The sequence below is a fragment of the Pseudopodoces humilis genome, chromosome 29, assembly GCF_049639895.1.
Source record: "Pseudopodoces humilis isolate 2021_Gansu_Grassland_sample_001 chromosome 29, ASM4963989v1, whole genome shotgun sequence".
In the NCBI taxonomy this organism is placed as follows: domain Eukaryota; kingdom Metazoa; phylum Chordata; class Aves; order Passeriformes; family Paridae; genus Pseudopodoces; species Pseudopodoces humilis.
In genome coordinates, this window is record NC_142228.1 from 3,334,587 (window position 1) to 3,350,995 (window position 16,409).

Below are 16,409 nucleotides of genomic sequence, written 5' to 3' on the forward strand. Positions count from 1 at the left end.
GACTGGCTGGAAAATCCAAAATGCCAAAGGTTTAGGTCCAAAAAAGGAGACAGAGGAGTCCTTCAGCTTCATTCGAATAACGGGAGAGAGTCGACCGAGGCACATACCCGCGGGTTTTTCTCTCTCGGGCTCTCAGAGGGTCCCTTTTATCCCAGCCTCTGTTTAATCCCAAACCCCCGGGCGCACGTTGCCCCTTCCTTTCCCCATTGCTGAGGTACCAGGAAAGTGCAGCCTTCCCGAACCGCCTATCCCATTATCCCCCCTTGAACCTGGCATTTCACCCCAGAGTTCAGAAGATGAGCCTTGTGCAGAGCTGTCTATCTCAGGAGCCAAGCTGTGTGTGCTCTGTAACAAACCTGCTGCCCAAAGTTCGCAGAGACCTTAACACCCAAACCTTCCCCCATCAAATTGGTTGTGAAGACATTAGGACACATCTTTCTCCTCAGCACCCAGTGTGTTCACAGCTGGCTTTTGCCAGGTGTGCTGTGCATGGCAAGACTCAGAGGATGCTGCAGAGAGTTTCTGATTTTTTTTGTTTTAGGGGGATTCGAAGTGTGCACAAAAACAACCTGTGGCAAATTGCGCTGGTGGGTGTTTGGTGCCCGGGAATCAAGGGAGCAGAAGCTACAGCACAGGACAGATGGCAGGACATGCTCTAGAAGGCATCCAGGCCTTAAAGGTGGAGACAAAAATCAGCACTCAGTGAAGGGGGTAGCCAATGGACAGACAGACAGAAAAGGAGGGTTACTAAAAATCACAGTAAGAGGAATGACAGATTTGTCTTTACAAACAAGCTGTGGGTCTGCTGGTAAATAAAACTAGCACTGGGAGATGAAAGAAACAATGGAAAGGATTCCACTGATTGATGAATGGAAAAAAGATATTTGCCTTTACAAACAAACTGTAGGTTTGCTGATAAATTAAATTGTATATTGAAAGATGAAAGAAACAATGGGGAAAAACAATAAATTGCGTAAGAACTAAAAATGAAGAAGGAGAGTTATACATTAGAGGGGAATATTAGGTATCAGACATTTCAGGAAGTCTGTACCTCTCAAATACCTCAGCTAATGGGGAAAGAGAGAGGGACAAGCGGCCGGGAAATTGGGATAAGAAGGAGGCTGCGTCCTCCAAAAATTTGAGAGACCCCAGGGGAATGCCCCATGGCCTCTCCCTTTATTCGAATAAAGTAAAAGTACTTCTCTGTCTCCTTTTTTTGGACATAAACCTCTGGTGTCTGTGGATTAATTTTCCTGACAACAGCAGAAGATCTGCTAGACTCTGCAGAGGTAGGTTGGGATTTTTTTCCAAGAAAAGAAATGGTATGATTTAGGAAACAGGCTAGGAACAGATGAGTTTTAGCTTGCAGAATACTCTATCTATTCAAACCTCAGAAGTCCACAGCAGTAAGGATAAGACAATCTATTATTCACTTATCAGATGCAATACTAAACAATAATTTAAAAGTATAGCTACATTGGACAGCAAAGCTCATAGGAATAAGACATCCTTTAAAAATATGTATGTACATGAAGAGTAGTCTGCAGCACAGAATGTTACTCTGAAAAGAATAACCAAGCTATTTATCAAAGCATTCACTGAACATGATTTTGTGCTCTACAGAATTTAATGTATAAGTAAATATTATTTTCTGCAAAGTTATTCATAAGTGATGCGTCACTATGTGATAAATTCCATTAATACAGACAAAGTAGAAATGATTCCCAGTATTCTAAGGTTCACCCAAACAAAGAATAATGTGAAAGAAAATAATGCTTTCCATCTCCCAAGCTACAGAGGTGCTTTCATCTGCATCAATCACTGCTGTGACTGTAAAAGTATGGGAAACCTGCTAAATTTATCAAAACAGAGTGACAAAGACATATAGAAACTTGTCACCAGGCAGCTTTGATCATTGTTAAATAACTTTTCATTTAATCTGTAAAAATTCATGTATGAATAAAATTTCTTAAGTCACAGTTACACAAGTAATTGCTATTTCTTCTTGAAGTTGCCAGTTCTGTTTCTTGACACTTAAGTTCTCCACTGCAGATGGTTTAAGGTTTTACCATGGGTGGTTTTGCAATATTACTAAATGCATACAGGATCAGCTGGTTTCTTCAGATAAAAGTTTATCATTACAAAAGAAAGTCTGCCTAAAATCTAGAAGATAAAAACATTGGAACCTATGATTACGTTTTCCAACTCTAGCATCAGGCTGAAAAGGGGAGGGGAGGGGATGGGAGGGGAGGGGATGAGATGATGCCATCAGGTTTGAGTGACTGTACGAAGTACAAACTGCAGTGAGAGCAAGGCAAAATGCAGAAGCATTCCTCAAAAACATGAGAATCTCCACTGCAGGCAGGGAGATTTGCAGTAGCTTAAAGATTCAAGTTTAACTGTGGTACCCATGGCCTTTAATGAATATAACCCTTAATCTCTTGGTAAACTGCATCAACTTTGTTCAGCTTGTCTGAAAGGAGCCTAGTTAAACTGGGATTTATGCCACTGACAGCAAATAAACCCCAAAATATTACCCTCTCCATATGTATTTAAAAATGCTTGTTTATGCTTTAGCATTTGGTGAAAATACTGAGATTAAACTTCAGGCAGATGAATACTTTGTTCAGTTCCCAGTCTAGGACTGAAGCAAAACACAGTTGCCATCTATTGCAGACTCATCTAAAATCTCAGTAACTGGAGGCTATGGTTTTGTAATGACAATGCTCTGTTGAAAATCAGGAGTTGAAATGACTGACCTGAATGATAATACTGTTCATCTACAGCTGAGAATTAAAATACAAATTATTTTTGAGAGACGTTAAAAATAATAAATGTGGTGGAGGAGAAAATCGGCAGCATAGCCCCATTTTGAGCTTGTAATACCTTTAAAATTTAACACTGCTGGTTTAATATGTCCACCAAAAACAGGAGAGCTGTATTGTAGTCGCTTAAGCTTCTAGGAAAGGGTCTTTGGAACAGTTTCTCTGTGTTAAGCAGGAATGCCTAGACACAATTACAGTCTAATCCGATGGACCAGGCTTCACTATGGTAAAGGCTATGGTTTACTTGGAACACTTGTTTTACGTGAAATGCGGACTGAAGAGTAGCACATTTGCATTTCTTCGTGTAAGAGACGACCTACCTCACGATTTTCCTTTCAAATTCCTCCTCTCAGCGGAGGGCTCGGTGTGACATTGTCACTGTCGCCCAGGGCAGCCGAACTGCGCTGCCGGGCGCTGGGGTGACCCGACCTGTGCGCGGCGACCCCTCGGTCTCTCCCCGAGGGTCCCTGAGGCGGAACGAGGCGTCGATGGCACACGGCTGGCAGCAAAAAGCCGAAAAACCCGCCGGCGATCCATGCCCGGACCCACCGCTGTGTCCCCTCCGGGCCCCGCCGCCCTGTCCGCCGGAACCCGCGGGGCTCGGCCAGACTCCCCCGGCGCTGGGACCCCCGAGCCCCGGCTCGCCCCAGCTCCAGCCTCCAGCCCCGAGCCCCAGTCCCCAGTTCCAGCCTCCAGCCCCAGTTCCAGCCTCCAGACCCCAGCCCCCAGCCCCAGCCCCAGCTCCAGCTCCAGCTCCAGCTCCAGCTCCAGCTCCAGCTCCAGCTCCAGCCCCCAGTCCCCAGTCCCAAACCCGACTCTCCCCGCCCCGAGCTCCGCCCCAGCCCAGCCCGGTTCTCCCCGCCCCAGCCCCGTTCACTCCGCCCCAGCCCAGCCCGGCTCTCCCTGTCCCCAGCCCGGCTCTCCCCTCCGGCTGCTCGGTCCTGCCGTGCTGTGCCCGCTCAGGTCGCGGCTGCCCCGGTCCCTCCCGGCCCTTCCCTGCCCTGCTGGCGATCGGGCAGCGCCGCTCCGGCTCCTCGGGCGGATATCCCGGTGCTCCCCGAGCCCCGGGGGCTGGCGGCTCACCCTCCGGCCCCGCAGCATCCCCGGCGTGCCCGCCGAGCCCCCGGGCAGCCGGCGGCATGTCAGCCGTGCGGAGGAAGTTCGGGGACGAGTACCAGGCCGTGGGCCTCGCTCGCTGCAGCGCCCGCAGAGAGCGGCAGCGCTTCGTGGACAAGAACGGGCGCTGCAACGTGCAGCACGGGAACCTGGGCGGCGAGAGCAGCCGCTACCTCTCCGACTTCTTCACCACGCTGGTGGACCTCAAGTGGCGCTGGAACCTGCTCATCTTCCTGCTGACCTACACGGTGGCCTGGCTGGTGATGGCCTCCATGTGGTGGGGCATCGCCTACCTGCGCGGTGACCTGCACCAGGCGCACGGTGACACCTACAGCCCGTGTGTGGCCAACGTGTACAACTTCCCCTCCGCCTTCCTCTTCTTCGTAGAGACCGAGGCCACCATCGGCTACGGGCACCGCTACATTACGGAGCGCTGTCCCGAGGGCATCGTGCTGTTCCTCTTCCAGTCGCTGCTGGGCTCCGTGGTCGATGCGTTCCTCATCGGCTGCATGTTCATCAAGATGTCGCAGCCCAAGAAGCGAGCTGAGACCCTCATGTTCAGCCGTGCCGCCGTCATCTCGCAGCGGGATGCCAAGCTCTGCCTCATGTTTCGTGTGGGCAACCTCCGCAACAGCCACATGGTGTCCGCCCAGATCCGCTGCAAGCTCATCAAGGTGAGGCCTGGTGACACCGGGTGGCACAGGCGACACGGGCAGGGGTGGGCACAGCTGGCGGGGGGCTTCCCCCTGCTGCTGCTGCTGCTGCTGCTGCTGCTGCTGCTGCTGCTGCTGCTGCTGCTGCTGCTGCAGCTCTGCCCTGCCCGGCAGGGTGAGAGGATGTGAGTGAGGAGCGCTGTGAAGGACTGGGGAAGGTTTTGGAGGAGCTGTCCGCAGCAGGAGCCATGAAAGAGCCAAGCAGGCGTAGGGGAAAACCGTCTCATCAGACTGAAATGCGCTCCCAGGGGAATTTCAGTGGATTGTGAGGCTGGCAGAAAGCCGCTTTGGTCAGGATGGATGCATGTGTCAGGATGCAGGACAGCTGCAAGGAGGGGTGCTAAGGCGTGCTTCTTTATAGATGATGGCTGGGAATAAGGAATTGATTTGTGGTGGTATTAAACCAGGATAAAGGTCAACCTTGACCTCCTCTTCTTCTTGGGGAGCTCTAACTTGCAGTCCCTTATCCCAGTGTTCCAGCTAGTGACCTGACAGCATTTCAGAGGGATTGTATAGATGCTTTAGTGGAAATAGCCTTTGATTGTCACCAGTATCTGTTTATTAATCACTGACAATGGCCAGTATAATTCAGAATGCAAGAAAACTGGAATTCAAGTGAGATCATAAAAAAACCCCCAAAACCCAAAACAAAACAGCAACCCCCCCAAAACAAAAACAAAATAAACTCGCCCACCAAAACAAAATAAACAAACAAAAAAGAAACAAAAATCAAAACAAAAAACCCAGAACAACCAACAAAAAAAAATTATCAGGACAAAAGAGTTTGGCAGTCACAAAAGTCCAGAAGATAAATTGAACTGGAGTAGAATGAAGAAAATCACTGAACAAGACTAAGCAATCTCACAGTAGCTGTGACTTGTCAGGGGTTCATGCTTGCTGAGATCTGTGAAGCTCCTCAGCTGTTAGAAGCTGGATCCCAGTGATGACATTCATTTCAGGATATCATATTTGACTGTTATAAATGTTCTGTTCTCTGTCTGGTAATTCTCTCTGGCCTTTTTAATAATCTCCATAAACAAGCATGAAGCAGTAAATGTGAAAGGTTCTTTTCCTTCTGTTCTGTGCCGAATGCCAGACTGAGCTGTTAACTTTCCTTGCTACGGAATAACACTTAAAATGGAGAATCTGCTAAGATTTAAAAATAAGTTGTGTGTGTATATATATTTTTATATATATATATGGGAACAAGCTGTGAGGAGTTACACTGGAGCAATTTTTGTAGGAATTGGAAAGCCAACTGAATCACGTTTTTTGTTGTTTTCTAGCAGAAATCTCCTCTAAATCTAAGTATTTAATTCTAGCATTCAAAATGGAATGTAGATCAAAGTGGAATAAAAGTGGGGTCACCTTCTGTTTTTACAGAGAAGGCAACTAATTTTCTTTTGAAATAAGACACCAAATATACAACCTGATGTCCTTTCTGCTGACAATTCTATTGCTACACGATGCTGGTAATCAGATGATTGGGACAGAAAACTGAAGGACATTTGAGGGACCCTGCCTGACCATTGTGTCTTAGGATAGCTGTTTTGTAAGCCAGACAATCAATCAGTGAGCAATTCTTGATTTATTTTTTTTTGTATGATCATCATGCCCATGTGTTGTATTCCAAGATGTTTTGTGACCTTTGACAAACACAAGGTATGAACAGAAGAAGATTTAAAATTAAGCAGTAGCTGCCCCCTCACTCCTCACTGAAAGGCGTGGTATTAGTTCCTGTGTCTTTCTGTAAATCCTTGTCACTGAACTGGACACACCATTCTAGGAACCTTTGGTGCCCTTGAATTTCCATCAGCTGCTTTGGAGTAGCTTTGTGTGTCCTGTAAACTTCCAGTGAATGTGCCAAAATTTATTTGCTATCTTCAGCAAATCCTTTTTGTGGTTTGAGCTCTGGCCTCTGTACTTCCCTGCAGTGCTGCTAGCAGCTGACCTTGCTACACTTCTGCACCTGACCAGGTAGCCAGAATTGTCTTTTGTACTGGTGTCACAGTGAAGGAATGTGAAGAAACACATCACATTTTTGTACTTGAGCTAGGAGATCTATTTAGTAGTGAATGGGGTGTTTTGCTCAGACCAGTGGAGCTCTGAGGATTTACCTTTGTAAAATACACTAAGTTTTTCTGAATAGCATTTACTCAGTGTGATTCATGCCCTGATACATTCAGTAGAACACAATGCTGCTGCCACACTGGGCTGCCTTTTCTTTGGGTCCAGAGGCTGGGCAGCAGCATGGCAAAAGGATATCATGCAAAAGTCTGAGGCTCTTTTTGGACTGAGTTGTGAGGAGTTTGGAAATCAGTTACAAGATTGTGTGTGTTTCAGCAAAATCTTTTCCAGAAACCCATGTCTTTCTAGTTTACACTGAGTGCTACAGAAGCTGGAAAAAGCAAAATCCTGGGGCAAGAAATAGAAAAAAACAACAAAACTACTTGGAATTAGCTGCTGAAAATGTGCTACTTCAGGTCCTGGACTTTTTAATGTCACAGTGAACTGTATTTTTCTGCCTGTTGATTCCTGGACCTTCCTAGTGTGCCTAAGGCAGCAGCCACCAGTATGGCAATCAGTATTGATTTTATAAAACTCAATCACAATACATATTTGTACCTTCTCTTAATGTGACTGCATATATCACTGATAAACAGGATAGTGTTGGTGTGTAAAGTCATCTATGCAGTGTTTCAGCTAGTATAGGACATTTTGATTCAGAAAGTTGAGGAATGTAAAATCATCATAGCCTGTTTTAAACAGGTGCTAACAATAGTTTTAAGAATACAGTTGTGAAGCATGATAGCCCCAGAGGCAGTGAGCTTTGGGTTAGAACCAGCAGGCACATGTTCTTTAGGCTGTGCTTACTAACAGCTTTGAATAAGCAAAAAAAAATTGTAACAGGAAGTTTGGAGATGGCAGGTGACAGGGACTGGAAATAAGTAAGAAGACCCATTAAACTGTGATTTCAATAAGCTGATAAGTAGGGCAGAAAGTGCAAAAAACCAAGTTTTTTAATATTACAGAATTGTTCAGATTGGAAGGAACTTGAGGAAGTTTGTGGTCCAACCTTCTGCTGAAAGTATGGTGAGCTAGGAGATCAGACCAGGTTACTCTGGGCTTTTTCCATTATAGTTTTGGAAATCTCTAGGAAAAAAAAAAACAAACCTCACAGCCTTTCTGGGCAAGCTTTTCTGCTGCTTAGCTGTCCTCATGATGAAAATGTTTTTCTTCAATCCAATCCAATCCAATCCAATCCAATCCAATCCAATCCAATCCAATCCAATCCAATCCAATCCAATCCAATCCAATCCAAACTTCCCTTGTTTAAGCTTGTACCTGTTGTCTCTCATTTCTGTTAGGCACCTCTGTGAAAAGTCTGTCTCTGTCTTCTTGATCAGGTTCCTCTCAGGTTTTGAAATGTTTCTGTTAGATCCCCTCTATGTCTCCTTTTCTCTGTTCTGAACAAGCCCAGCTCACACAGGTCATATTTATAGTATGGGGCAACCAGACTAAAATAAAAAGTAGCAGCAATCCTAGGAATTATGTATGGTAGAGCTCCAGGTATAGTGTCACAGCTGAAAAACTCCACACAAATCTTCAACAATATCAAAGTAACAAGATCATATTGTTCCAGTAATATAAAATATAATAACACTTCTTGCAAGCTGATAGTCTGAGTGGGGGAGGAGCAATGAGCATGTTTAGCATTTTCTAGATTTATACATTTCTCTACAATGTGCTGCAGTGTTAAGCTTGATGGTGCTGCATCTTTTGAATCCAACTTTTTCTGCTGCAGTGCTTAATTAGTCCACCTGGATATCAAAACATAATTATGTGAGTTCCCTAATGAGTGAATGGACAGAGGGTTAATAATAATATAACTGCATCAAGTCCAGTTAAAGGGAAATATGCATGTTTATGAATAAATAATGTTTAGAAAAACAAAGAGAATGAATAAAGGATAGGAATGAATATTTGAAGAGCATGATGTATTTGTTCAGACACTAAAATAGACTAAGTGGTGATGCACTGGAAGTTTGCCTTGTAATAAAAACCAAAACAAAGATCCAGAAAGTTAAAGACACAAGATTTTTTTTTTTTTCCCCCCCCCTTAGATGTGAAAATTTCTCTTTTGGAGAAATTCTCTGATTCCTTTATAGATTATCTGTCTGACCACATTTAAATTGCAAGCTAGGGCTTGTAATTGTGCCCTTATTCAACATGTATTATTGTTGTGAACTTTACTTGTCTTTGTGTTATGTAGATGGTCAAAACAAAGAATCATAAGTGTTCTTTCTAGAGTTATTTTATAGTCCTGTGTCTTGTTTTCTGATCCTCTGAGTAAAGCTGTATATGTAAAACAAAGGTCACTGGCTAGGAGGCTGAACCTATTGGGGCTATTAAGCTCTCTTCATTCAGGTTAACTTATTTTTTATTCAACAAACAATTTTTTTAAAAAATCCTCCATGCCCTGCATAAATCAATCCTGTATGTAAGCTACTGAATACCTCAAACACAACCTTCTGCTTTCTCCCAGATCTGTTCCCTCTAATCATCCTCGCTGGATTTGTTTACTATTGAATGGATTTGATCGAAGACTCTTCCACAAAGAAAAATGGTGTGTAGATCAAACAGTTCTTCAGTCAGTCAGGCAACAGCTTGTGCAAAAGTGCACATTTTTGTCTAGGTAAATGTATTTGATGAAGCTTTGGGACAATTTGAGATTTAGATGTTGGTTCATACAGCTTTGGAGCAAAGATCATACCTGGGCAATCAGTTTGTGCACCCGCTGCAAGAGCAGCAGCCAGGCAACAAAAGCAGCGCTGTAGTCTGCAGCTTAGCTCTGCAGCTTGCCTCAGGAAAAGAGAAAAGATGGTTTTGCAGGAGGCTGATTCCACCTTTGCATATAACAGAGACTGTCGTGACTGGTATGTAGCAGCAGTGTTGATGGCTTTTATCTCACAGCACTTTTATGTTTCAAATCATAAATAATTTGTGAAAATGCTTTCACACACAATCAGCTGATATTTGTCTTCATCAGTAAAAGATAAATTGACTCTTGTCCTCCTGTGCAGGGGAGAACTTTGTTATTTAGACAATAAGGATTTTTCTTCCTCAGTGGCAAAACAAACATGTAGCACATAGATGAAATCCTGGATAGTATTTAATAATGAGCTGTACTGCAGCTGCTGCCTAGCTGGTTTTGTAATCTCCAGTAAATATCAGACAGTTACAAAGTCAGCATTTCTAAGGTACATGTGAGGACAATATGAAGATAGACTATTTGCTTGAGGATTTTCTTTAAAGACAGAAACTTTCTTAAAAGAACACAGTCAGATCCAAGTTGATGGCAAAACCTGCTGCCTTTGGCTTGCTTTCAGTGAACAATGTTTCCAAGCAGTGGAACCAGTGCATTTGTCAATACAAATGCACAAACACAATTAAAATTGTTTATTTATTCATTTATGATAGTATAACTTATAACAATATGTATTTCTTTATAATCAGTAGTCATCTTCTTGAAGAGTTAAGTGCTTTTTAATCAAACAATAAGAAGAAAAGATTTTAAATAGGATTTATATCAGCTGCTAATTTTATAAAGCTTCTAATTTTGGTGGGTAATTTCCACTAGAGACCTTCAAAGCAATCAGGTGAGGAGCTGCCTGGACAACTGATGTAACTTTTAGTTAGACTTTGAATACCAGGAAAATTTGAATACCAGGAACCCTATGGGGTAGAGAGAAGCTACCATATCAGTATTTTTATTAGACCCATGAAATGATGGGAGGAAAAATAAGACACTCAGCTTAATAATAATTAAGGATAATATGCAGTACGTGGTACATGCAAGGGATGATAGCATCATCAGTATAAATTCAGGTGGTTTTGTGAAAATGCCACTTATCAGATGTACTGTACAATTGCTGTGGTGTTTACCTTTGAGTTAATACATCACAGTGTCTGCCAAACAAAACTTAGTAACATACAAAACGAATGGAACGTGAATTCAAACAACAGAATAAAATGTGCCCGGCTTGCAGATTTTGATCTCGTTAACAGGAACTTTTGCCACAGGATATTCATGTTGAACATCCAGTACAAGGCATGTAGTGTGTGACATGACATTTTTGTAAGTGTATAAATACATGTATTTATATATTTATATGTGTGTGTGTGTGTGTCACAGTGAAGTCTGTAGGTGGTGATGAGATCTACTGGCATAATAAGAAAAGTCAAAATTGCTCTTGCACAGCAGCCTCACAGTATTTAGCATTACTTACATCTCCATTATGAAGCCTGCAGACCTAATACATGTAGCTGATAATGTGTTGGATGAGGCAGGTTTAAACTTTATTGCATTATGTTTTGCTTCACACAGTGATTACTAAATCATCTTTTTCTCTTTAGTCCAGACAGACACCGGAGGGAGAATTTCTGCCACTAGATCAGTGTGAACTGGATGTTGGATTTGGAACTGGGGCTGATCAGCTGTTTTTAGTTTCCCCTTTAACCATCTGTCATGAAATTAACTCAGAGAGCCCCTTTTTCTGTCTCTCACAAAGATCACTGAGGAGTGAGCAATTTGAAATAGTTGTCATCTTGGAAGGAATCGTTGAGACTACCGGTAAGACATATCTGCATGCTCTGATTTTTAGTCCTTGTTTTCAGTGCTGATATTTTTAGCAAGGCAGCTGTTAGTCCTGGATGCTCCAGCATATCCTGCCATATGCTGCAGAGCTTCAGTGGCTCTTCCCAGCCAATAGAAACCTCCTTTCCCCACAGGGCTCTGCATTGCCAATTCCCAAAGTGGCCAGCAAGAGACACAGCCTGCCAGTCTTTGTGGAGCAGCTCAACACTCTTACGAGTCTTCTGTTCTAAGGACCACCACTCTGAAAGAAAGTTGAACCTTAAAAGTTGCCAGTGCTGCAAAATTCCTTTCAGCCTAGTTTGCACTGAATTGAATTCAGAATAAGAGATCCAGTTTTACTGCACAAATACAGACCTCATAGTCACAAAGGTTGTAGGAATACGTGGTTATTGGCAAATATGAGAAGGGTTTTGTTTCTTTTTTAAATTTGGGTATGGTGTTGTCCAGATGACAGCTGATCTTGTGGTGTTTTGTTTTGAGGACTCAGTTCTTTTACGAATCCCATGAAAATGGGTTCCAGTTATACAAGGAGCTCTTCATCAACGATCCATGAGTACCATTAAAGTCCAAATCATTCAGTATGCTCATCAGCATTCTGATCTTCTTCCTTCTTTTGAGGATTTGTTAAACTTTGATTAATCAGAGAGCTTTCTTGTCCTTTCTGCAAGATTAGCAGCTGCCTCATGCCTGCCTTGGAAAAGTGGTGTCCCTTTGGTGCAGCCATGTGCAGTCATCCTTGTCTGGTTGCTCTCCACTTGCTGGCTCTAAACAAATACACAATCCACTGGGGCAGAATGCTCCTTCACATTGAGTATGGCATCTTTAGATCCCTGCAGAGGCCTCATCTTACCCTGCAACTGAAGCATTTATGTGAGATAAGCATGTATTCATAACCTCCCTTAATGCAATTACCTGTCTGGATATTTAAAGGGAGACATTTTACACTTGAGAATCCATGTGGCAGTAACTAGAGAGCAAATCAGAATTTGGGCTTACTGACTTCTGATTCTGCCTCTGGAGACTACCATGACAGGAAGTCTTAAAGTTCTGCTCACCTGGGATATTTGTATAAATGATTGTAGGTCCTGTTGTGGTGAGATGGTAACAGATTTTCCAGCTTGGTTAGAACATATTTTAGCTGTGAGTTCACACATTTAAATGCTACTAATGATGTATTTTGCACCAAGTGGAACAAAGTCTTCAATAACTTTATAATGCCACCTGTGTCTGAACATGAAAGAGCTTCAGTGTCTATGCACAGCTTTTGTCTTGACATACTGTTGGGAGAAAAAGTAACACAGAAAAAAAGCCTACAGAAGAAATGCAAAATTACCTTTTTTATTTGGCATTGTCTCCCCCAACACCTGATCCTTGCCAAAGGATTCTGTAAGCCTCTGCCAAGCAATAGTTCTTTCTCCCAAAAACCAGTATTACTTATTCTTTCAAGGCTGAATTGGGATTGTTCAGCCTGGAAAAGGGAAGCTTTGGGATGACCTAATTGTAGGCTTCCAGTACTAGTCATGGTGAAGAAAATGAAATCTGTCCCAGCTGAAACCAGCACGCAAGCTAATACTGTTTTAATTTTACATTTTGCTTTGGCTTGGTTGCAAATCTGCAATATTTGCTTAAAAATCTAGTCAGTCAATTAGAGGCACTCTGTTGACTGTCAGAAGATTGTCTAGAAACAATTCCCCATTTTATAATCCATAAAATTATTGGCTTTATGCCTGTGACTGATTTTTATCTGTCAGCCTTGTCATGTATTTTTTGTCCCATGTGCAGTCTCCTTGCTCACATTGGAATGCCATTCTCCTGTCCATTTCCACAGGAATGACGTGCCAAGCCAGGACCTCGTACACAGAAGATGAAGTCCTTTGGGGTCACAGGTTCCTCCCAGTAATGTCTCTGGAAGATGGCTTTTTCCGTGTCGATTATTCTCAGTTTCACGCCACGTTTGAAGTCCCCACTCCTCCTTACAGTGTTAAAGAGCAAGAAGAAAATCTTTCCCAGTCAACTCTCTTGAACAGTCCTTTTGAAAAGAAAACCAGAAGAGAACAGGTTTGTCCGCTCGACTGTGCCGATATTACAGGAGAGAAGAACAAGCTCCCTGCTAAACTTCAGAAGATCAGCTCGAGGAAGGAAGGCCTTCCACCAAGAGCCCTGAGAATGGGTTCCAGTAACATGGAGAAGACTTCCAGTACTGGAGATCTCTTGAAAATTCAAGAAATAAGTCCCATCTCTGATGGTGAAGACAGTGATAACAGGATGCAGCTTAAAGCCTTAAAAATAAATGCCAAGTCTCTGACTCAGTCTACCAGCGACCTCGAGTTACAGAAGGATTTTCCAGGTATGGGTGCTCTGGAGGTGAAACTGGAAGATAATTTTCCTGCCAAACTTTGAAAAATGAACTCTGATCACTTCTTTTAAGAGCTGAAGAAACAGGAGCTGTTGCTGATAACTGCATTGGAGACTGCTGCCCTGAAAGAGTTGTTCCACAGTAAAGTCACAACTTGGCTTTGCTACTTTCAGGAAGAATGATCCTTTCTGTATAATTGTTCTGTACAGATCCAATTTAGGTAGCATAACAGGACCTTGAGGGGCAGGAAGGTTACCCCTCATGCCAAAGAGATTCCTACCCTGATGATATTTATCAGCATGCTCATTGCAAATCTCCCCTGTCTTCCATGTGTGCAGATAATTTTTCACAAAGCAAGGATCAGATGCTTATCACAGAGCAAAATGTTCAGAGATGAAACCTAGAAGGGTGTAACAGCAGCTGAAAGCTGGTTTTGTGCAGCTCAGATCCTGGACTGCTCCTGATGTACAGAACACAAGAGGAAAATGTGACACTGCTCATTCCTAGTCCAGTTCTCAGTGACCCCGTTGGAAAGAGACCTTCCTGGTGCATCCTTCTTTCCCTGTGACTGTGGCACACTCCCTCTGTGCTCCCAACATCTCATCCATGATCATTCAGGTACAGGAAGCAGTGTGCAATAACCATTTGGGTCATTTGACCTACGTGAGCTCTTGTAAACATGAGGATCATTTACCCTGTCCAAAATTAGACCTCAGACCAAATTTGATTTGGTGGATCACATGCTGAATTTTAATGACCATATCACCACTCACTGTGAAGGAAACTTCAGATGGTAGCTCAGCTTCATGGCATGTTTTATACTGCAACTACCTGAAATTGCAGTTTGGAGACATTGTAAGTAAATAAATAAAGGCAAAATGCTAAATAATGCTCCATCATTACACATCTCAGAGTTTTACTAATGGATTGTAGTCTTTTGATGTTGCTGATTTTCATTTTGGTACATTTGCCTTCTCCATTTATATATGACTCTCAATAATTTGGTAGATTTGATATTTATTGCTATTCAGCTCAATCCACCTCTGTCTGTGAGAGAGGCTTTTCCTTTCCTGGTTGGTAGTAATTATAAACACACCCTGCTGTTTTGTAAATGGTGTTCAGTGGGGTGTTCATCACCAGAGCATTAGCAAAGCACTCTCCAAGAGAAGGATCAAATTCTGCTCTTGTTATGTGGACAAAAGTCAGTCAAATTTAAAGGGGTGGCAGTGGCCATGTTGTTTGGCAAAGCATTCCTTGGTGGTAAAGTGATGTATCCAAGCTAGGAATAGCTTGGCTTGCAGAGCTCGCTATTTCTTGCTTTTGATCTGTCTTCAGTGTGAAACTGGAAAATGCTATTTTATGCAGGGATAAGATGTGCTGTTTGTTGTTGTTTATCTGTTCTCAACGTGAATTTCAACAATATATATGTGCTAAAATCTGTATTTTCATTTATCAGCTGTATTTGTATGGAGTATTTAGATGACAGCATGAAGTCTTAAATGATGATGACTCTCCCTACTCTCCAGAACTGCCAAAATTAGTATAAAATAAAATTACATCCACCTTGGGTCTCAAGAATTCTTTACTGGAATGTGCATGTGTGTGTTGACAGCGGAGCAGCTCCAGAAGATGAGGCCCCATCTATTAGTGCAGTGGGATTGTGTTGCTGTTTCAGTGTGGAAAATAGGTGTTCTCACTTGGAAGGGGAAGATCAGGGAAATCCTTGTATCCTGACACAGTTACTTTGAGAGCAGAGACATTTTCCACTTGGCTCTTCCCTTGAGGTGGTTTTGAGCACATGTTTCCTTCTTTTGCAAGCCCACACCTCCATCGTGTGGTTGTTTTGATGGATGCTGACAGTGCCCAGGAAAAAGCCAAGAGTTTTTCTTTCCTGGCACCGTTCTTGTGGGAGTAGTTAATGAAAGGGGTTCAGTTCTGGATCCTGGCTCTTGGAGACTGATCCTGCATAGACCTGGGAACACAGGTGAGTCATTTGTTGGCTCTGCAGTTTATAGGCTGCAAAAGTAAAGGTGGATTCCAGGGCACCCCTTTCTTCTATAACATTTTCTGTGGGGCCATGTGCTGAGTGTTCTTAAATTTGTAATGCACTCTGTAAGACTGATGTGTGATGCAGTTTGTTAGCTGCAATGGGGAAAATAAAGGTACCACTTTTGAATCTAGGCTCTGCAAGAGTGAAAGGATGTGATGGTTCATGCATCTGAGCAGGAGGTGCACAACTCCATGGGGTGTCCTGCTTTTTCCAGGATGCGAGTTAAAGGCAGAGACAGCAATAGGTTATTGAGAGGGTGCATTTTGTGACCAGTATTTACACTTGATACAGTTAATTTTGGTTCAGAAGCTGTGCATGATTGAAAGAATGTGACAGTACATTGAAAGGAAAGCTCACAGCTCTTTTGCATGGTGTTGCTGAAATCCTTCAATGTGAATGTGAAACACAGCAAGTGTTTCCTTCTCTTTTGTTTCCAGATAAAATTTTCTTTATCTTGCCTTCCCTACCCGTGTTTCGCCTGCCTTGCATACAGTTCCCTTGCCTATCTTTGCCTTAACCTCCCTTGCCTTGCCTACCCCTCCCTTCTCTTTCCTTGCCTTGCCTATCCATCCCCCACTGTGACTTGCCTGCCCCTTTCTTGCCTGACTTTCTCTGCTCTGCTTTGGGGAGCTGCTTGGCTCTTGAACAGATGGTGCTGTACAGTGCTTTTGGAATGGCACATGGACCTTCT

At 43.2% G+C, this 16,409-nt stretch overlaps 1 protein-coding gene across 1 annotated transcript; it reads left to right on the forward strand.

Moving 5' to 3' along the window:
* The first annotated feature begins 3,741 nt into the window (after positions 1–3,741).
* LOC102107505 (G protein-activated inward rectifier potassium channel 1-like) lies at positions 3,742–15,235 on the forward strand. The gene is made up of 3 exons (XM_005531499.3): positions 3,742–4,615; positions 11,072–11,288; positions 13,141–15,235. The coding sequence occupies exons 1-3, from the start codon at positions 3,965–3,967 to the stop codon at positions 13,710–13,712; spliced, it is 1,440 nt and encodes a 479-aa protein (XP_005531556.2). The 5' UTR covers positions 3,742–3,964; the 3' UTR covers positions 13,713–15,235.
* The last annotated feature ends 1,174 nt before the right edge of the window (positions 15,236–16,409 follow it).

Excerpts from the sequence above, each read along its gene's own strand:
- LOC102107505 (XM_005531499.3), top strand. The coding sequence starts at position 3,965 with ATGTCAGCCGTGCGGAGGAAGTTCGGGGACGAGTACCAGGCCGTGGGC. Across the intron at positions 4,616-11,071 it reads TCCGCTGCAAGCTCATCAAG|TCCAGACAGACACCGGAGGG; the intron begins GTGAGGCCTGGT and ends TTTTCTCTTTAG. Across the intron at positions 11,289-13,140 it reads AGGAATCGTTGAGACTACCG|GAATGACGTGCCAAGCCAGG; the intron begins GTAAGACATATC and ends CCATTTCCACAG.